General features: G+C 41.6%; 2 protein-coding genes across 2 annotated transcripts; one reads left to right on the top strand and one right to left on the bottom strand.

Moving 5' to 3' along the window:
- Nucleotides 1-11,217: 11,217 nt before the first annotated feature.
- Nucleotides 11,218-15,440, top strand: LOC128745612 (disintegrin and metalloproteinase domain-containing protein 9-like). The gene is made up of 4 exons (XM_053842689.1): nucleotides 11,218-11,335; nucleotides 12,199-12,449; nucleotides 12,508-12,678; nucleotides 12,741-15,440. The coding sequence occupies exons 1-4, from the start codon at nucleotides 11,218-11,220 to the stop codon at nucleotides 15,438-15,440; spliced, it is 3,240 nt and encodes a 1,079-aa protein (XP_053698664.1).
- Nucleotides 15,441-21,506: 6,066 nt separating this feature from the next.
- On the bottom strand, nucleotides 21,507-23,022 carry LOC128745610 (facilitated trehalose transporter Tret1-like). The gene is made up of 3 exons (XM_053842688.1): nucleotides 22,974-23,022; nucleotides 22,492-22,905; nucleotides 21,507-22,435 (listed from the first exon to the last, which is right to left on the bottom strand). Exons 1-3 carry the CDS (start codon nucleotides 23,020-23,022, stop codon nucleotides 21,507-21,509), a joined length of 1,392 nt encoding a protein of 463 aa, XP_053698663.1.
- Between the last annotated feature and the right edge of the window lie 310 nt (nucleotides 23,023-23,332).

Raw genomic sequence — 23,332 nt, 5'->3', positions numbered from 1 at the left:
TTATACAGTAAAATGGTTGCTAATTGTGTCCCGTAACGCTGGAATGTGTCTACAGTGTGTAGCTTTGTGGCAAAGTGGCAAAATAAAGTAAACTGTATTTTCCTTATCGAACCAGTGACTAGTCGCTGCGGACTCAACTATCATATGGCTATGATTCAGCGTACTGAATTTTGGCATTGTGTTATATGTGATTGCGATTTATATCACATAATTTGCAAGTGTCCTGCAGCAGCACGATTGCGTCTTAAGCTCTTCAGATCCTACATCTTAAATGAATCGAATTCCGATAAAATGACATTGCGTGACAGTTAGATGTTTGTTACCGAAAGCGGTAAAGGCCCTTCTTTGTCACGCGTGCTTCTCTTATGGGGTGTATTACTGATAAGTCAACTTACCAAGAATTACAGCACCCCCTTGAGGGCATAGTAATTACAGGAGCTATAAACTACTGAGGCTACAGAGTTTATAGGTTCTGTAATACTAATCACACGGTATATATGCGCTTGTGTTGCCTAATGTCCCTCATCTATCCCTGCCTAGGTATACCCTTGGTTTACGTTCCCGGCCTCGTCAAGTAAACGATGACACGGGCAAGATGAAGAAAGCACAAATCTTCTTCACAATAAATTATGAGAAACGTACCACTCGAACCACAAGTGCTGATACGTGATTCTAAATCTTGAGATCATTGCACCTTTCAATTTAGAGCAGCAATTTTGAATTTTTATTCAAAGAGCTTTTTTATTTCCTTTTATTGTTTTGGAAAGTCACCGCCAGAAAAAAATATGCGCCATTCAATAACTTTTCTGGCTATTCTGGTTATAGGGTTTATTTCTGATTCCCGTCGTAGTAAGTAAAGCCACTCTAATTTTCATCATTTCTTGGCTGAAGTTAATGAATACTTCAAAAGTTCTTGTGCTGATTTGACTCAAACACACTTACCTTCTGATCTGTGCACTTTGAATTCACCAAAAAGCGGTTATTAAAGCATTTTATTGAAATTACGCAAATTTCTTAAATTCGTTGTTCCGTTTTAAAATCCGTCTATCAAAATTTTTCATCGTCCGAACTAAAAATCACAACAATGTTTACGAAACGTTGTACGTTGTCTAGGGGGGCATGACAAATGTTATTCTGAAAAAAATACTGCTGGTCATGTAAGTTTTCCCGGGTCAGAATAACGACATTGCGTTGCGTGAGTTATTTTCATTTCATGAATGACGGAAATTGAAACGATTGGTCGACATTCTCTTCTTCGCCGCACGAAAAAACTTAAGAAATTTGGCTGCTAGGAATTCTTTAATAAAAAAGCATTTAAATAGATCTCAGCTCACTTTGATTGATCGCGTATGATAGTCAACAAACTAAAATATTAGGAAATAACTAATTTTGCGTTGTGTGTCATAAAAATGCTGATATTTTTAATAATTTGCATTGGATAGGACGGAAATAGGCAATTACGACGAAGCAACAACATGCCCTAGTTATTTGCGATTTCGCTGTAATTCTAATGTATTACGGAATTACGTATTCCACCTTCTCTATAAAATTGAGTGTAAACTGAATCGAATGGTATAACATGGAAGTCCGCAGTTTCAAACCTAATCGGTCGCTATTTTTGTAATGATGTAATAAAATTGCGTAAGTATAGATCCGCCATCCTACGAGCAATCCAGACCACCAAAGCATACTTTTGAAAGGTCGGTCCCTAACTTTTGTTTTTGCCTGGGCACGCCAATGAATATTAAGAGTTTATTTAGTTTTACAGTTGTGGTTTTTTTCGGCTCTGTAATATGTACCAAGCAGCGAAAACGATGTTTCGCTTCTAAACCCACGTTTCGATGATATTTTCCAGTTTTTTCAAGGATACTAAAATTTATTATATATCTTTTCGTTTTCTCGTGTTTGGAAATTGATTTGTTTTTAACTAACATAGGATGTACATTTCGTTGTATATATGTGAAATCTACTCTGTGACTTTCTTGAAGGAGATTTCAGAGGTGAACTTAATATTCTAATAATTTTTAGTATTAATGAGAAGTACACCATCGAAGGCATTGGATGCTTTACTCTATATACTTCCATTGCATCAGTTTATACAAAGCTTCAGCTTTATACAGAAGCTGAAAAGAGCGCTCTGAGATCATCTCAGTAATCTAAAAACTATTAGTATTAATCCTCTTGTAATCAATAATGAAGACTAGATGGAGAAAAAAATACAATTTTAATCGAATATTTCGTGCAATTGAGCCTAGGTGTGGTTCTTGGGAAGATGATGGTCCAGATCTTCATCCAAGCTCGACTGTTTTCTATACAGATGGTTCAAAAATGTACAACCAAGTGGGAACAGGAGTAATTGACCCAGGAATTGACATGTCAATTCCTATTCGCTGATGGCCAACTGTATTCCAAGCAGAAATACAAGCAATTCTAGAATGTACGACTGTGTGCTTGCGCAGGAACAGCTGTAAACGCTCTAAAGTCGGCGACATGCACATTAAAACTTGTCTGGGAATGTATTCAAACACTCCTAAAATTGTCTTGTCGTAACCAAGTTAACTTGTACTGGGTCCCGGTTACAGAGGAATCGATGGAAATGAAAGAGGAGATGCGCTTGCAAGACTCGGATCATCTCATCAATTCGTAGGACCTTTTTGTGGTTTATCTGCTTCTGTTTTAAAAATGGAGCTAAAAGCATGGGAATGTACGAAAGTGAAATCAAATTGGAATAATACTTTCAATGCTTACTAGGCAGTCAAAGCGGTTTATCTCTCCAAACATTTCAATGACTCGCAAAATCCTGGAGCTTTCGAAGAAAGATCGATTTCTGAGTAATTGATTTAGATAGGTCGCCTTCTCAAGTAGCAAATTTGGTTTGGATTGTAAAGTTTGTTTTTGTATGCGAGAAGGGCACTGGATTCATAAATGCCACTGCGACAGTCAGTAGCTGGCCCGATTGCTGTACACAGTTTACGAATTTCTCATACCCATTGATGGAGTTGAGCTAGGTTGTAAGACTGTGCCCCAATTAGGTACTACATGGTTAATAAAAGCAATAACCTTCTTGGGATGGAGTTTCCATACAGAGTATGGAGTTAATAGGTAGCTTCCGAAGAAGCTGTACCGGGAAGACGCAAAAGCTCCACAGGAGCAGAGAAAGTGCACTGAAATTTCTAGTTCTAAATTGCAAAAGCGGCAAATGTCGGTTAAAACCTTGCCAATTCTCTTTAAATGGCAAAAAGTGGCACAATGTCCGGTGAGTAAAATTTTGCGAAACAATACAAACTGCCAGAAGCTATGCGTCTGCAGAAAGCGATGTCCAAGGACCACTGCAATGGACTAGGGCAATTAAAAAAAGAAAATGGGAGTCTCACTGTAATCACCAGGGAAGCTCTGGAAGTTCTAATGAACACGCCCTATCCTGACTCGACAGTGAACACTGGACAAGACATAGGCGGGCTGCAGCGGAATAGGTCATTACACAATGTGCCGAATGACTCGGTTCTGCTTGCACGCCGACTGTTTACGGAGGCTTCGATCGTATGGGCACTCAGCTCTTTTGAACCAATGAAATCTCCAGGTCCGGATGGTATTTTACCCATTTTCTTACAAAAAACAGACGGTGTTATAATGTCCGAGTTCTTCAACCTTTTTCGAGCCAGTTTCACTTTGGAATATCCCGGAAAATTGCCGGAATGTAAGAGTGCTTTTCATACCCGCGGCTAGCAAAAAAGACAAAATCATGCCTAACGCTTTCAGACCGATAAGTCTGACTTCAACGCTTCTTATGCTGATGGAGAAAATCACGGATAACTATATCCGCAATGAGTTTTTAAAAAACTCTCCGTTACTTGTAAATCAACATGCATACAATACGGTGAATCTACGGAAACCGCACACTTAGTGACATTAATTGAGAAATCGCTCAAATATCAAGAGACGGCTTTTCTTGATATAGAAGGCGCTTTCGATAACACGTCCTTCGCGTTAATTAATATGGCTCTCTGTTAATAGGGAATCCACCACACTACAATGAGCGGAATTCAAACAATGCTTTCGAGCAGAGAAATTACTGCATCATTGGGAGATACGTCGGTCACGATTTTGGTGATCAAATGATGTCTACAGGGAGGAGTTCTCTCCCCCCTGCTCTGGTCACTGGTGGCCGACGCACTCCTTCACAAGCTATCACAGCATGGTTATGAGACAATTGCGACCAAAACAGTCGTTATACCATTCACCCCTATACTGAATGGTGTCAGACTGTGGTTCAGTAATGAAGTCAAACACCTTGGAATAATTTTCGATAAAAACTGAACTGGGCTGTCCACCTAGATTATGCTGTTAAGAAAGCAACTTTGGCTATCTGGGCATGCAGCTCACTGTTTGACAAAACCTGGGGATTGAAACCTCAACTAGCCTTTTGGTCATAAACTACTGTTGCATGGCCTAGGATAACCTATGCTGCAGTCGTATGGTGGCCAAAGGGGAATGAAGTGACAGCCAAGCCAAACCAAACAAAGGTCAGCGCCTAGCCGGTCTTTCAGTTACCAGTGCCATGCGTACAACACCTACTGCAGCCATGGAGGCTATGCTATGCTTACTGCAGGAAGCAGAGCTCGCCCAGCAAACCACAAATCGTATATCAATATATGAAAATCATCTTAAATGTCTCTAAACAAAATCGAAATCGTACACAAAGCTTATTAGATCGCACCCGTTTAGTTTATATTCAATCGTACAAAATGATGACGACTGAATTACATACGATTTTCATCACAGAATTGTATAGGATTATGAAACTAATCATGTTGAGTCGGACCTCATCATATACAAATACTTATAAATGTGAATTGTTTACGAATAATCTGCTATATGCATATCGCCTCCAAAATAGTACGCATATGCTGGTTTCGTGCATCGAGTGCGATTATACAAGATATATATCAGTATATATTTCTCATTTTTCACTTTGATATACGTACGAAAATGTTAGCTGGGCGCTACGGTCACTACGGTTGCAAAGGAGTAAAACTATACTTGAAGATGACCAAATCGGTTATCTTCGCATACTTCGGGAGTTCAATCTGACACCCTTAGTAATTTCAGTCTTCGACTGCATGGAAGCCAGGCCTATTATTACTTTGGGTGCTCGGTCACTGCGGAATCGAGGGCAATAAATTTGCTGACCACCTAGCAAGACAAGGATCGGCTCAGCAATTTATTGGTCCTGAACCGTTTCTGGGCACCTTTACACAGAGCCGTAGCGTGACATAGAGGCGCCCTTGGCGGAAATCGAATTTGGCGCCCCCTCGTTTTCTAACCCAGTTTTCCCACCAGGTTTATTATTTTTTCGTATTCGCTTCTTTTCCAATACTGCGCTGCATTTAAACGAATGTTTTGGGAAAATGAACAAATTTCGGATAACGATGAAAAAAAAAAATGATAATTCAATGAAACAAATTTTCCTTAAAAGTTCCTGGAGGCTACTTCCGGTAGGTACTTCGTACTGTATCTTCGTATCTCCACGTTCACCGTAAACCCCGAGCGAAAGAACAGCTGTTTGAATATTCCCTTCTCGTCCAGCGTCAATAAGTTTTCGTCGCTCATTATGAACACGATACCGTGCTTCGCTAGAGAAAAGCTCTTATAACCAGCCTCAACTAATGCTTTGGCATAAAAATGTCCATTTTGGCCAAGCACTTTTTCACCGTTTAGCCAATTGCTCCGATCTCCCGACTCAAGGCGCTAAACCAGGTTTCCGTTCAACGCTTTCGTCTTTCTCGCGGTGGTGGATGTTGTGAATGCCAGATTGGCTTTATTCAGCGCATACGAAATGACCAGGTCCAACTACTTCGCTACGGGATGAAGCTGGCAGTACGAATAAAGTATCGAGCGTAGTTGTTTGACTGTTTTCGCTATGGCTGTTGCATGCAACTCAACTCATATCGTGGCATGAAAAATCACTAAAATCAGTCTAGTTTTTTATTGCTTATGTTATTGCTAATGCTTTACTAAATTGCATGCCCTTTCTGGTGCCCTCAAGAGCCAGCGCCCTTGTCGGAAGCCAGTCTAGCCAACCCCACGCTACGGCACTGCCTTCACATCCGCCGTGAAAGGCGAATTGATGACATGGGAAAAGTTAGAAATAGTATCCCGTTGGAATAAAACACAGGGTTGTAGACACGCTAAACAGTTTATCTACCCAAATCCTCCAGCAGCCAAAAAACTACTGAATTCACTACTAAATCGTAGTGAACAATGCACAACCACGGGAGTCCTAACCGGACACAGCCCCGCTCTTTATCATTTAAAGAATATCGGCAAGGTATCATCCGACACCTGCCGCTTTTGTAACTCTGAACCTGAAAATTCAGCGCATCTGCTCTGTAATTGCGAGGTTCTTGCATTATCAAGGCACAACTTCTTCGGTTTCTTCTTACTCCATATCAGGTATAGAGCCTAAATCCCAAAACGGTCATTGGCTTTATAAACCGTGTAGTACCGAATTGGGGCGCAGGATTACAACTATCCCGCTTAACTCCATCAATGGGTATGAGCGGTCCGCAAACTGTGTACAGCAATCGGGGCCTGCCACAAGAGACGATCATGAAGAGTGTCGCAGTGGCCTTTTAACCCAATGCCCTTCTGGCATACAAAAGAAAAGTCCGATGAGGTGTCCCGGTATTCTGCGTACTTCACTACGCGTTAAAGTAAGTAGTTTTTTTAACTGAGTTTAGACTGATTGTAAAGTAGATATCAGAACCAAATTTTAAAATCCACTATGACGATCTCTCTGTTCTAACAACCATCTGGAAACTCACATATGACGACGTGATAATAGTTTGGCCCATGATTGTGTTAAAAATTAAAACCCGATATGCTAACCAGCTGCAGAGTACAAATTTTATTCGAGATGCATTCGCTACCATCTGAAGCGGGTGCGCAACGTTAAGCACACGGACGGAAGGCATCCGAACGTTAGACATACGGACTTTAGGCATGCTGACATTGGGTATACGGACATTAGGCCGTTAGGCATAATTTACAAAACTTCGCTTTTCTATCAATACGCACTTAAGTCAGTCACCGCTTCTTCACAATTACGAATCACGAAAGCTCAAATCTTGGCTGAATCTCGCCGAAAACTATATTCTCGAATAATATTGATAAAAATAATGTTACGCCTAATGTATTTATGCCTAACGTCCGTTATACCTAACGTTTATTATGCCTAAACTCCTTATGCCTAATGGGGTACACTCATTCAAAGGTTATGGGAAAACTTCAAGATGATATATGTCGCCTCTATGGCATAGAAAAAGAACACTTGTTATGCCGATGTCCGGCAATTTTCAACAAACGCCAAAAATTCTTCTGTTCTGGGCTGTTAGAACCCTCTGATATTTGGAGAACAATTCCCAGCACAGTATTCCACTTCACCCGAATGTAAAGTCTGGACGACTGTCATCAAGTAGTTCCAATTGATCTGTCAAAAGTCATTCCAATCGAACATGGAACAATGTTATCGTTTCTTATGTTATCCCTCTCAACGGAAAGTATTATAACTTATTTTAAATAATTTAAAAACATTGTTTTAACTAACTTCTTCTATGACTAAGGCGTGGTACACAAATTACGTAACGCAAAAATTCCGGTTTTTTGACCCCCTCCCTCCCCTATGTAACATTCAGTAACGCTTGGCACAACCCCCCATTAAATTACGTAACGTTAACCAAACCTCCCCCCCCCCCCCCCCCCCTGGTACTCAAAATTGAATGAAAATGGCATAAACCGCATATTTAATTTAATTTTTAAAGAATTCAACCAAATCAGTAAGAGCTTCTTATTAAAAACCACAATCGGCCATCGGCCCATGTTAAGCTGAAATGGTCTTGAACCGTAATATGTAACTGGAAATTTAATAGGATTATCTCATTCAGCTACAAACCATAATTTTGTACCAGAATTTTCATCAGTACACACTTAAAAAACTCAGCAAAATTTGCCGAGATTTGGACAGCCGAGAGTTTGGTAAAAATTTCAGTTTTGCAAATCGACGTTTACGGATCTTTACTAACGTTTGGCATCATAAAAATTTTTCCGAACGCTCGGCTGTCCAAATCTCGGCAAAATTTTGCTGACTTCGGCACTTTTTTTTAAGTGTGTATAAACCGAATCACTGTTTTCCACCCCCAACACATCCTATCCTCGTTTGGCAACAGCCTTTTTGGTATCATAAATTTGTTACGTAACTATTCTCATGACTTCCCCTCTCCCCTATGTAACAAAAAGTAACGCAAGCTCGACCCCCCTCCCTCCCCTCTAAGCGTTACGTAATTTGTGTACGAAGCCTAAGGCTTGTTCGCGACAAAATCTGGACACCTCAATTTTGCAATAAAACAAATTTGCTAGGAGTTTAATTCATTGAAACAATTTTATGTCATTTATGTGTGTATCGTTAATAATCATCAAACAAATTAACATTACTTATTTGGTCTGCATGAAAAATTGGCGAACTTTGGAGTTTACCCTTGCCGTGAGGGTCAGTGCAGATTTGTTGGTAAACAATTTAGCTGCGTTTGTGCAAAATTTTCGAAATTTATCTATAGTTGGTGGTTGTTGTTTGTGCTGGGACAGCTCTCTCTTCACCAAAGCCCAATACCGCTCGATGGGGCGTAACTCTGGACAGTAAGGTGGATTCGCCTGCGCTTCGGTACAATATGGACTCAATTAGCATCATACCATTCCAAAACATCTTTGGCGTAGTAACAGGATGCCAAATCAGGCCAAAACAGCGAGGGTAGATCATGGCTGTATAGGAATGGTAACAATCGTTTCTGCAGGCGTATATTTCCTTGTTAACCGTTCCCGTAGTGATGTAACTTTTGCTTGCTCGACCACAGCTGCACATTGCCTGCCATACTAAATATTTTTTGGGGAACTTGGCTTTCTTCTTTGTCCTAAAATGCTCTGCAACGCCATTCCGTTTCATGGTAGTGTAAAAAGACATATCAGGAAGCTGTTTAAAGTCTTCTAGGACATACGTTTCATCGTTCATTATAACGCATGGAAACTTCGTTAAATATTCGCGATAAAGCTTACGAGCGCGTGTTTTGACCGTCGTATTTTGCTTATCATTACGGTTTGGCACAGTCCTCACCTTGAAAGATTTCATGCCTTGTCGTTGCTTAGAAGTGTGCACAAATGTTGGCGACATTTTTATTTTACAAGCAATGGTACGTACAGAAAGATCGGATCTCCTCCGTAATATTTGTTTTACCTTCGCATCCTTGTGGTGGTTCCTCAGATCCGGTTTTGTTCCACTTCCCTTCTTTCTAGCTGTTGTCAAGTGAGTATCGAATGATTTTAAAACACTGTGAACAGTGCTTGGAGGAAATCCAAGCTTTTTGGCAAGTTTTCTTAACGAGAGATCCGGATTTTCATTGCGACCGCACACAATTGCTTTTCGCACCTGCTCTTCTTTCGACGCCATTTTACGCTGAACGCTTGTAATATAAACCAGTGTTATATTTTCAGAAAGAACAGACATACGTCTACCACTCTGCAAAGTATTTCACTCATTGTTAATGTATTTCTGAAGCTGTGTGTGTTTAGGGGTGTCCGAATTTTGTCGCGAACAAACATTAAATAAGCTCACGCAATACAGGCCGTTTACGGCGATGATTTCTAGTATCTAAAATCCATAAAAGCTATTGTTTGTAAAATTCTCTGTGATTAAACTTAAGCAGAATGTCAAACAATACTTCATTTTTGAACAAATGTTTCAAATTTAAATGTTAACAGTCGATAAACAATAAAAATTGAGTCAAAGCAAAACATACAATAAGCTGCTGATTTTGGTAAAATCACGCAACCTTTGCACCTTTGGAAACGTTGCTGGTTTTTTAAAACATATGCAGGGCTGCCAAATTGACGGAATTTCAGACGGCCAGACTTTATATCTTTATAGGGCTTTGGGCTGAAAACCGTCCAACAATGACGATCGCTTCTGACAGTGCTGCGTCGTATTGACATACTTCAGGGGAATACTTCACAATAGATCAAGCAAATGATCGCAGTGATAAAATACCCAACATGGGAGTGTCCGGCCATGATGATTTATAAATGGCGTCCTGTCTATACTGCTATGTTAATACTGATAAGAATTGTTTGGTGTAAATTTTATCTGTTTTACTACGAACTGCATGCAATATAATTCGTTATCACTTTTACTTTACTTGTTTCAATATGTTTGTCCGTTAGAAATAATTTGGAAACATGTGCCCTTTCGCAAAACAGTTTGCTCGGAAGCAACTTTCTGAATACCCCAGTCATATCTTTGGGAAATCCTGTTTTCCGTCTTCCGCTCACAGCGGAACAAAATTCTCTCTTCACAACCAAACTGAGCTTTGATTTTACTTCGCTTGTTTACTTACGGCTCACTCACAACGGATGCTCTATAGGTAGGTACCTATAGTGCTACTAGAGGATCCATCCTTCACTGCCTGCCTATATTCGCCACCGCAATCATAAGCGAGCATTAGGCAAACCCCGAACACCAGTCAGTATGGAATCGGCTTGAGCCGTAATATGAATGAACCAACCACAATATGGACAGCGCTCGAGAGAAACAAAAAGAGAGCTCTGGAAATGAACACCCCCCGCTTATATCTAGCAGCCGTAAATCGCGCTGGCTTCAATTAACAGTTCAGAAGTTTAGCGACCGCGACTGGATGAGGACTTACTGATTGATTAGTCCGCGTATACGGGCACCATTGTTACGGGTGGTGGTGGTACATCATAGAAGAGGATTCCAGGAACCAATGAGTTGTCTTGAAGACTGCAAACCAGTTTGTTAGTCATCCAGCTGGCTAGGCGCGTAAATCTTCAAACATTGCTGCATATTTTTCATCGTTACAAAGTGGAATCGCAAGCAGACGGGATCGCCGCTTGAAGTGGAATTTTGATTTGGGAACCGATTAGCAAGTTTTAGGGCAGCTACAAAGTCGTAGTGGGACGCTGCAAGTGTTTCGTAGCTTCGGGCGATGAGTGTCTGCGTGGAATCCATTGGTGCCATTAGTTGTGAATATCGAGTGCGGTCAAGTGGCTTCCTGTGGCGGCAGTAAGAACGATTATTTAAGTGATAATTTCCAGTTGTGAAATCGGTTCGTGCTACTGTTAAACACATTAGTATCGTTCTGTGCGGCTGCTGCAATGCGAGCAACGAGTGCCTTTATCGTATTGTCTGTGATAGGGGCGGTTTGCGATGGACTGAATGTGAGCGGAACTTTGAACGCTGGTTCGTTCGTGGAATCCGTGAACAAAAGTGAAGGTAAGTAAGTGTTCTGAACGTTAGACACAACTATCGGAATTTGTTTCGTTCGTTAGAAAACGACACCAGCTTGAAATGCATTTCCTAGAATTCCTCAAACAAAACGACTGCCTTTCAAATCTTGAACACGATCTGATGAATCATTTGAGTTTCCTGCTCAGTTGAAGCAGCGCAAAGCGGGACAAAAAAATCATCATTTGTAAGCAGTCAGCATACACAATTAAATACACACCAATGGCGAAAAGTAGGAAAGCACGACCCGGTCTGCCTCCGGTAGCGATGCTTCTTTGCTTATTGATTGTGATTCATTCATACTCTCACGTCGGTCAGTGGACTGTTACGGCATTTCCGTGCTAGGCTAAATGCTACCCTTTCCCTCGTCACCCTCGTCAATTCATGAACCGCAACCGCAAAGTAGGAGGACCGCCGTATGGTAGTACGGAAGTCAGTTAGCTGAGCTCTAAGTTCAATCGAGCGCGTCGTTGGCCAGGTGCAAGCCAAATAAAAACATATCAGAATTGTTGTTATCTAAATAAAACGGTCGGTACAGTGCAAACGATGCACGACACGCGCGTCCGCCCTGCGATCTGTGCCGCTTGGGGCGTGAAATGAATGTCGAGGTTTACCGGCGGCGCAGGGTTTCACGCGCGATGAATTGAGGTCGAAATCACCTGTTGCTAGCACATTTTCTCTGGCTGCGTACCTAGAAGGATTCATGAGTTCTAATGACGGTGACGTTTTTTTTGTGTGTGATTGTTTTCTTTTCGGGCTGTTCCGATTTCATGGGATTTCCCGATAGTGGCTTCGTCATAACAATATTTGAATAATCGATATAATAGGTGATTTATTTTTCATCATTGCAGGAAAGTTTGTTCGTTATGCAAAGATTTTCCCTATCTCGCTCCATGATGGCTCTTCGCTGGACGAAGAACCTGTCACACCGGGAATGGGACTGTTAAGCATAAGTTATGTTTTGGACGGAGTAAATGTGACGCTTGATTTGATGCTCAATGATGAAATCGTCCCCGCGGAACATTTCGTTAGCATGCAGATCAATGGGACGGAGAAGCTCAAGCGTCTCATGGAACACGAAATTGATTTGTGCCACTATCACGTGAGTTGCGTAACATCTGTCATCAAACGCAGGAAAGTATAATATATTTTTTATGCAGGGAAAAATTCGTGGCCAACCTGATTCGTACGCAGCCTTGTCAACGTGCAACGGTATCCGTGGAATTGTATACGATCAGAGCGAAACCTACCTCCTGGAGTTTGACGATATCAACCCCAAGCAGCGGGACCATTATGTATTCAAACCTGTTCAGAAACTGACTAGACAACGGGTATAGGCAACATTTACTCTTAAACATATGTAAAAGTCCCCTAATAAGCGTGTCTATTCTAGACTAAAAGAGCCTTGGAATCATTTCAACCATCGTTAGCAGAATCTTTCCGTACGGCCTATCGATCGACCGGATCGTCGAACTTTGTCGAATTAGTAATTGTCATCGACCGCAGTTTGTATCGGATTACCGCCAATGCTCAGCGTATCCATCGGTACTGCCTAGATCTGGTGAATGTTATGAACGCCATTTACCGACCTCTAAATATCTACATCGCACTCGTTGGGGTTGTGATTTGGTCCGAACGGGATGCAATCGACATCACGCATGACTCGAAGAAGACACTGGCGAACTTTTTGACCTATCGGCGGGAAACGCTGATGAAGTTGATCCCCCATGACAACGCGCATCTGCTGACGGCGATCCACTTTACAGACAGTGTAGTGGGCAAGGCGGAAATGGGCTCCATGTGTACGTACGCCGGATCTGGTGGGGTGGAAGTGGTCGATACTAACTTTGTGGCTTTGCTGGCCAGCACAGTGGCGCACGAGATGGGACATAACTTTAACATGGACCACGATGGACCCGAATGCTACTGCCCAAGCGGAAATTGCGTCATGGCTTCCAAGACAGTTCGCAGTCAAGCTGCCCCAAAAGAGTGGAGCTCGTGTAGCGTTCAATATCTGGAAACCGGACTGAAGCATGGTTTGGGAGCTTGTTTAAAAAACAAGCCAGCGAAAATGTTTGTGAAAAGTACCTGCGGAAATGGCCTGTTGGAACCTGGGGAAGAGTGTGACTGCGGTCTGCCGCATGTATGTGATACGAAGTGTTGTGATGCTATGACTTGCCGGCTGACAATGAACTCAACGTGTGCGACTGGCGAATGCTGTGACCTTGACAACTGTCAACCGAAGCGAGCTGGAATAAAGTGCAGGGCTGCTATTGGAGAGTGTGACCTTCCAGAGTATTGTGACGGTCAAACGGCTTTTTGTCCAAAGAATGTGTACCTGAGAGACACGGAAGCTTGTGCAGGAGGCAAAGCGTATTGCTATCAAGGACGATGTAAGACACGTGATAATCAGTGTAAGCTATTGTGGGGCTCGACTGCCAAATCTATTGACGATTACTGCTATCAAACCAATCGAAATGGGTCTATCTTTGGAAACTGCGGTAACAAATTGCAAACAGATGAGTACCTGAAATGCAATCAAGAAGATATAATGTGTGGTTTACTGCATTGTAGTCATCGAAACGAAAAACTAGATTACGGAATGCAAGCGTATTCCAAGTTAACCACTACTAAGTTTAGTCACTATGGACCAAGAGGAACGGTCAGAGATACTATTTGCAATTCTGCCATCATTGATTTAGGTTTAGATATTACCAACCCCGGCCTGGTGCCGGATGGAGCGAAATGTGGCTCAGGAAAGATGTGCTGGAAGCAACAGTGTGTCTCGTTGACTCTTCTGCAAGAGAACGACATCGGCGAAATCTGCGCTGGGGGTTGTAGTGATCACGGTGTATGCAATAGTGAAGGAAACTGTCATTGTGATGAAGGTTATGGAGGACAGTTTTGCGAAAAATCCGGTCTTGGAGGCTCGATTGACAGTGGACCTACTGTAGACCCTACGGGGTCGATCAATTCTATGCTCGCTCTGTACATCTCCTTCACAACATTGTTATTTGCAGCGATTGCAGGATTCTTATACTTCTATCGCAATGTACTGAGGGAGCAATTAAGAAAAATACTAATTAAATTCAGAATGCGAAAATATGGACACATGGTTCCCCCAGCGTCGCCAACAATCGTAGCTCCACCTAAGCCACCCCGGTTAGTCATTGTACCACCAACGGTCACCGATGCGGTGCCGAAACGGGTCGCTCCAGCTCCCCCCAGCACGCAAAATGAACCTTCTCAACATTTCATCAAAGTCAACATAAACAACAACGGTAAGGTTACAATAGAAAACCAAGTAATCAGTTCTCCGTTTCTTCTGAGCTCACCACTGCTGGACGCCCACGAAGCAATTCACGAAATGAAATCCAAAGGAGTTCCTGCGATTCTTGAACAGCGTTCAATTAGTGTGGATTCCGAAAGCCCACTAGTAGACTCCCCTGAGTACGTCCCCTCTACCGACACTCCACCAGTTCTGAACGAGTCCGTACCGAATATCGGAGCACTACTTAGCCAAGTCAAACTGAAAAAAGTTCAAAACTTCCATACATATCGATCTAAAAGTGATGAAAAACCACAACGGCGCCTGCCAGAGCTACCAAGGCAAAAGACTATCGGTGAGTTTCAGAACGTTGTAGCCGAGGTTCATCCAAAAAGAAGCCCAGCAACGGAGGAGCCTCCCACTAATCCGTTCGGCATGGTTACACTGAAAAAGGTTAAACCTAGAACACCGAACCGTAGTCTAGAAAATCTAGACGAAATTAAAGAGGAAGATTGCAGTAGTAAGCCAGCATACTCCAGGGTAGCGGCAAAGCCACTCCAAACAGCCGATCTCAGCACGGCACCAAAACCAATTCTACCTCAGAAACCACAGCAATCCATAGACAATCAAACCGGCAATGGAAAGCCGAAACCAACTAGGAAATTACCTCAGCTTCCACACGGAGGTAGTAAGAGTAGACCTCCGCTGATGAGGAAGCCTGCTGTCAGTGAAGATTCGGAGCCTAGCTCAACAGCTAGCAGCACTGTATCTGCACTTAAAGCAAAGCTCAATCTAGAGCAAGTAGCTGGAGGTATAAAGCGATGATAGGCTGCCATGAACTTTCAACCTTATCTATTTATTGGTACAGTTATAAGTGCAACTGGATGTTTGTTGATATTTGAAACAAATTTTGTAGTATTAAGACATTTGTATACTTGTGATTTGTAATGACACTGTACTTCGAAGAAGTTCTACTCCTAGTTTGTAAGAAATTCTTATTTCAATACGTGAGTAACGACACACTCAATTAGACTGCTTACAATCACTAGATACTTAGCGATACATATCGAAATACAAGAACGAAACTAGTCAGTTGATAAGATAAAACCGGCCGTAAGTTACCTGCTCAAGAAACATGATGACCAACTCCCTTCCAAAAATTTTCCGTCGCCGGCTTTCAGCCATGCCACTTTCCTCGTTTATTTTTCTATAGATGAAATGCAGTTCATCTAATAATCGATTTTTATGCACTTAGAGTATTATTACAACGATTTTATTCTTTTTTTAGGTCCGTTTAGTAATAGAGCAAACCAGAGCCGGCGTTACAGCGCGCGAGGCCCTGTGCAGGTTAAGCAGCGCGGCCTTTTTTGTATCCCAAAAGGGGATTGGCTTCAAACGCCACTGTGACAGTCTTAAAGATCTTCTTTTAGAACAGGCTTCGATTGCTGTTACGGTTAACGGACTGCTTAAATCCATTGATCAAGTTGGGCTAGATAGTTGCAATCCTATGCCCCAATTCGGTCCTACACGGCTAATAAAATCAATGAACTTTTGTGACTCGGTATGAAGTGAGAAGGAAACTTCTGAAAAAGGTATGCCTAGATAAAGCAAGGGCCCCGCAATAAAGCAATTGCCGAGCAGATGCACTGAACTTTCAAGTTCAGAGTTACAAAATCGACAGGTGTCTGCATCATCCAATGTACTTAAAATAATAAAGAGCGGGACTGTGTCCATTTAGAAGCCTCCCGATTGTGCGTAGTTCACTGTTTAACTGTTTAGTCTACAACTCTGTATTTGATTCCAACCAGATGTATTCTTAATAGCATAAGGCTTGTTCGCGACAAAATTTGGACACCCCTAAACACACACAGCTTCAGAAATACATTAACAATGAGTGAAATATTTTGCAGAGTGGTAGACGTATGTCTGTTCTTTCTGAAAATATAATACTTGTTTATATTACAAGCGCTCAGCGTAAAATGGCTTTGAGAGAAGAGCAGGTGCGAAAAGTAATTGTGTGCGGTCGCAATGAAAATACGGATCTCTCGTTAAGAAAACTTGCCAAAAAAGCTTATATTTCCTCCAACTTGGACAGGGCTTCGACCGATCCTTTTTTTCTACCGCAGTCACACCAACGCGCATTCAAGTTCACTCCGTCCGTTTAGAGGTGGAATACGAACGCTATGCATAACACAACTGGCAGTTTGCTCAGTCAAACGCCGATCGCACGCAGCAGAACGACCGCGCTCTAAAATTTGTTGACATTTTTGTTTCGATCAAGTTGCCTTTACCGTTTGGAGCAGCGAATGACTGCAAAACAGTCAAATGATTGGCAATCACCACGCTAACGAAAAGCAACCGCACAATCGTATGATTCAATACTACAAAAAAACAACCACTACATGTGCATGGAAGAAGTCGATCGGACTCCGTCCAATACAAACGAATATTTTGCTTGCGTCGGACCGACGTCCGGGTGACAAACTATTACTGTGAGCAGCCGATTTGGAGACAAAAAGAGAAACGAAAAAATACGGCACCGTATGCTTCCAGTCAGTTTGCAGTTTATATTCTCAAAGCGCAAAGCAAAACGGGAGATCGACTGGTTGCTTTTGCTGAGATGCCGCATGAATTGTAAGACGGCAGCAGCGCAAGCGGGAGATTGACTGGATTAAAAAAACAGTCAAATGATCGTTCAAAAAGCGGAGTTTGAATGCGGAAAGTTCGCATTCACGGCAGTCACATTCAACTTGCGATCCCTTTTCGAGCCCTGCCTCCAAGCACTGTTAACAGTGTTTTAAAATCGTTCGATACTCGCTTGACAACAGCTAGAAAGAAGGGAAGTGGAACAAAAACGGATCTGAGGAATCACCACAAGGATGCGAAGGTAAAACAAATATTACGGAGGAGACCAGATCTTTCTGTACGTACCATTTGTTCATAAAATAAAAATGTCGCCAACATTCGTGCACACTTTTAAGCAACGACAAGGCATGAAATCTTTCTAGGTGAGGACTGTGCCAAACCGTAATGATAAGCAAAATACGACGGCCAAAACACGCGCTCTTAAGCTTTATCGCGAATATTTAACGAAGTTTCCATGCGTTATAATGGATGATAGAACGTATGTCCTAGAAGACTTTAAACAGCTTCCTGGTATGTCTTTTTACACTGCCATGAAACGGAATGGCGTTGCAGAGCATTTTAGGACAAAGAAGAAAGCCAAGTTCCCCAAAAAATATTTAGTATGGCAGGCCATATGCAGATGTAGTCGAGCAAGCAAAAGTCACTACGGGAACGGTTAACAAGGAAATAAACCGTGAAGAATGCCTGCAGAAACGATTGTTACCGTTGCTACGCAGCCATGATGTACCCTCGCTGTTTTGGCCTGATTTGGCATCCTGTCACTACGCCAAAGATGTTTTGGAATGGTATGATGCTAATGGAGTCCATATTGTAACGGAGAAGGCGAATCCACCTAACTGTCCAGAGTTACGCCCCATCGAGCGGTGCTTGGGCTTTGGTGAAGAGAGAGCTGTCTTAGCACAAACAACAAGCAACAACTATAGATAAATTTCGAAAATCTTGGACAAACGCAGCTAAATTGGTTGCCAACAAGTCTGCACTGACCCTCATGGCAAGTGTAAACTCCAAAGTTCGCCAATTTTTCATGCAGACCAAATAAGTAATGTTAATTTGTTTGATAATTATTAACGATACACACATAAATGACATAAAATTGTTTCATGGATTAAACTTCTAGCAAATTTGTTTTATTGCAAAATTGAGGTGTCCAGATTTTGTCGCGAACAAGCCTTAATCTAAGTGGGCAGCCCAGTTCAGTTTTTTATATAGGATTATTCCGAGGAGTTTAACTACGTTACTGAAGCTCAGCCTGACAGTTAGACATCAGTATAACGGAGTAGCAATATGTTTTTTCGCCTAGAGAATGGTATTACGACTATTTTTGTGTGGTTTATATTAAGTCACCCTTGTAAACATCATAACATGATGGTGTTTATAGCTCCCAGCTGCACTGCGTCAACTGCTTTCCTTTGGCGGCGTAAACAATAGTAGCATAACCAAGCTGCGATAGCTGGTGAATGCATCGGCCACCAGTGACCAAAGCAAGAAGTAGAGAACTACATGTGGACTTCCTTTCATAGCCAAAATCGTGAGCGACTCTCTCCCAACGCTCCTAAATGCTATGATTTCTCTACTTGAAAACATTTCTTGAATCTAGCTCATTGTAGTGCGTTCAATTTTATTTTGAAAGAGAGCCACACATGATAACACTATAGACGTAACAATTAAAGCAATGGACGTGTTATCGAAAGCGCCTTCAATATCAAGGAAAGTACAAAATACCATCTCTTGATATTTGAGCGATTTCTCGATTAACTACACTACGCAGTGCAATGCGGTTTCTGGCTGTTTACCGTGTTGGTATGCGTGTTGATTTCCATGCAACGAAGGTTATTAAAAACTCATTGCGGATATAGTTATCCATGATTTTCTCCATCAACTTGAGAAGCGTTGATGTCAGATTTATTGGTCTGAAAGGCTTATGCATGATTTTCTCTTTCTCATCTGCCTTAGGTATGCCTTCAGGTATCGGCCTACTTTCCGACAATTCTCCGGGATTTGTCCCAAAGTGAACCCAGGATCTCGGAAATTATAACGCTGTGCATTTTCTGTGAGAAAGTGGGTAGAATACCATCCGGATCTGGTGATTTTATTGGTACAAAAGAGCTAAGTGCCCATTTGATCGAATACTCGAATCAACGAAGCAAGCAGAGTCGAGGACTGGCAATTATGTAACGAGACTTTCTAAAACAGCGAGGCTTAATTTCATCGATTTATTCTTAACACTTTACACTCTGCATTTAAATAAAGGAAGGAGGGAAATAATCAAAATCATGCAAATATTTCTGAACAGCCAATTGTGTTGTATATAGCCCACTACAATTGTTAACATTTTCTCCAGTCATACCCAACCGCGATGCTCTGTGCGACCGCATGGGTTTGCCGGGCTAAACGCCGGCTCTGAAGAAAACGTTTTTGTTCATTTTTATGCGGAAGCGTCAGTCGAAGCCTGCCGTATCTGAGCAGTAGGCAATCACCCGGAAGGCGCGTCTGAGGGTGTTGATAAAAATCATCTTTTCGGCGAAGTGCATACTCGTTGTTATAATGGAGGGAATGATAGCCAGGGAACCGGGTACTTTACGTGCCCCACCAAATTCGCGAAATAGGTCCTTTTGTGGCTGACGATCTGCGAGAAAGAAATGTCTAAGCTGCTACTCTTTCCTTCGGAGCTTGTGATGAACGGTTAGAAATATTGTACGAAATGTCTGCCGAAATGGACCGACTGAGGATAGTCGTTGTATCGCCAATCCTCCTAACGTCCGCTAGCTGCGGTCGACAGAAAATTTTTGGGTGAACTTCAAACGGAGAATCTACTGCAATTATTTCGTGGCCAAAATGGAGAACCAGCTGATCGTCATGAGCTGAAGAACATGCCAACAACGGCAGGCAACAACTTTCATTGGCAATCTCAGTAACAATTGTAAAGCCGCTTGGTTTTATCCTAATTTTACAAAGGTTTTATTGAGGTTTTAAACATTACCTCTGGGTTTATGTTAGTATTAAACAATACCAAGATAATTTATTTATTTATTTATTAAGTCGACATGAATAAACTATTTACTTTTCAAACCGCAAGCAATATGTTAGTTTTATAGTGAAAACCAAACTGATTTATTGCGTTGTTATGATGAATATTAGAGTTCAACACCGAAAACATCTTTTTAAGCGAGGAGGTCACATTGCCACATTGTAGTATTTTGTAACCCGCAAACAAAAATTCATCAAAGCAAAGTGTGAGTTACAGAAAGAAAATTATTATCAAACTGTTTTCATGTCACAGCAACTAAAATGATTTTGCTAGAAATTGATTAATTGAATATATTTATTTTGGGAAAACAACTAGTTTTCAAAAACTGCATAATTTTTATGGCGCATTGAATTTATCCACCTCTCATACCAATATGCACGATAAAATTTAATGCGAATATGGTGCTCGACTAGGGAAACTGCTGAAAATTTACTATTTAATCTGCCGGATATTTAATTATGGTCGCTGTAACCCAGTCGATCAGACTGGTTTTACAGTAAAATCTTAACTTAACAAAGCAGACTGATTTAGTTTTTCACTAGAGCAAACTTTATAGCTTTATAGAACAAGTAGAACTAATTCTTAAAGAGGTTATAAAATCCTTCTAAAAGTCGGAAGGCAGTTTTATAGCGGTCATTGAAAAAAATCTAGTGGAGCTTATAGTTTGATTAGCAGTTTTATGAAATTGGTCATGAATGGTCACTAGAGCAACGTTTTAAATTATAAATTGCTGCTTGGGATGGTCATCCTGTCAACTGATATAAACTTTGTTCCATTAAACTATCTTTTGTGGTTTTCTCATCGTCATCCGAAATCAGTACATTTTTTAAATGCATACGTTAAATAGAACCATGAGGCCAATGAGTGGTTATCATATACAACTAATCAAGCAATATTCAATTCATCAGCAAAGTAATAATCCCATATTGCTACCCTGTGGCACATCTAAAGTATTAGTGGAAGCATGTAAGTTAGGTTTTCGAGCCAACGGAAAAGTTAATCATTTTAATACGTAATCAACAACAAATTAATTACTTAAGCTGAGATAGCCAGAAATTTAGTACCAAAGCATATAAAACAAAATACAACTTGCAGCATAATGAAATGATAGCTTTCTGGTTAATGTCAATCATCATGAAGCTTTAAAATTTAAGGAACGCTTTATTGAAAATACACTTTACTAGGTAAATAAACACTCAACTCCACTGTCAAGACTTTTATCCCGCAGATTTGCCGCCCAGTCGTAGCTGTATTTCCTGTAGACTGAGCCCTTTCGTTTCGATAACGAGCAGCAACGTAAATACGAATGCTGCCAGGCAAACAAGGGCAAAGATCCAAAATGCCCACTCGAACCCGATGGACTCGCTAATCAAAAGAAAAAAACGCAGCGCCAGAAAGTCCAATATCCACGTTACGGAAACGTTTATCGTACTCCCTAGGGCTTTCACGTCGTAGGCAAAAATTTCCGACGCAATAGCCCACGGTACCGGGCCGAATCCAAAGTTAAAGATGGCAATGAAACCGATCATACCGGTTAATGGAATCCAGCTGATATGTTCCGCTGGGATCGCCATCGGTTCCATCAAAAAGTATGCTCCTAGTAACGCCAGCGAGATTGAAAGTCCAAGCGCAGAATACATTAACACCGGCCTACGTCCAACACGGTCCACGAACAGTAGCGTTATGCAGCAGCAGATCACTTGTACGACTCCAATGATGATGGTTGAAATATCCGGAGACAGTGATATTCGGGCTTCAGCGAAAATCAACTCACTGTTGGACAATATGCAGTCTATTCCAGTCCACTGCTGAAACGACAGTAAACAAAAACTGATAAGAATAGCTTTTTGGTTCGCTCGTTGAGTAAAAAGCTTCCGGAAAGCGTTCGAATGCTGCAGTTCTTCTTCTTGGTGGATGTACTCTTTTACAGCATCTAGATCTGGTTGTATTTCCTCGGCTGTAGCGTCACGAAGATACATCAAAGAAAGGATTGCCTTTTCATGTAGCCCCTTAGAAACTAAATAGTGTGGAGTTTCCGGCATATACAGGAAACCGATGGCAAATACAATTGGGACGGCACAGCATATCCACTGGAATGCGTAGTATCCGACATATGGTCCAATGCAGTAAACGTACAAGATACCAACTGAAAGCGTAGAATGAAATGTACCTCATAATACGTAATTACACCATCGAACTCACTTGTTTGACCAATTTGTAAAAAAGATCCCAAGATCCCTCGATACTTGTCACTGGCGATTTCACCGATATATATTGTTAAGGTGATTAAAATATACCCACTACCAAATCCTAAAACAAACCGGGCAGCTATCATAACCGGTACGGACTTAGCCAGTAGCAACATGATCCAACCAGCGATATGTATGGCACTGCTTAACAGATGAGCGGGCTTTCGACCTATTCGATCAGCAACGTACCCTGCAGCGAAGGGTCCAAAAAATCCTCCGATTGCTAACACTGAGTTGATCCAAGATTGTTCGCTTTCGACTATCACGTAACCGATGGGATTTTCCGTCAAGGTCTCTTCCGTGAGCTTACGAAACATTGGCGATGGCCACCCAAGAGCAAGTCCCATCGCAATCCCTGATATGCTGGCTGAAATGAAAACATTTCCCGAATACGAACACAAATACCTAATAGGAAATATAATATTATGAACTAACCAATAGCTGCAACCAGGAACTCACGAAACGTTGCGTTTGCTCGGTGCATCCTGTCGTTACGAGGAGGTGTTATCGAATCGAGGACTGTTTTCGAAATCGACATTATACGTACATATTATGGCGGCTTCAAGGGGAAGCTGTCTGATAAACAGTTGGTAAATAGTTGTACCGATAGTCGGACGCAAATAATAATAGGCATATCTATCATGAGTGCAACGTCACTCATACCGGAATCCGTAATGGGTGATTCAGTGGTTTCCAACTTTATACATATTAGCAAGAAGGAGATTCTGTCCAATAGCCCGTCACACAATTTGAATTTTTTTAATTGTCAAAACAACCTGCTATGAAAATGAATA

Source organism: Sabethes cyaneus, chromosome 1, assembly GCF_943734655.1.
Source record: "Sabethes cyaneus chromosome 1, idSabCyanKW18_F2, whole genome shotgun sequence".
Taxonomy (NCBI): Eukaryota; Metazoa; Arthropoda; class Insecta; order Diptera; family Culicidae; genus Sabethes; species Sabethes cyaneus.
Note: the sequence above shows the minus strand (reverse complement) of the source record. Positions and strands in the feature narration are given on the sequence as shown.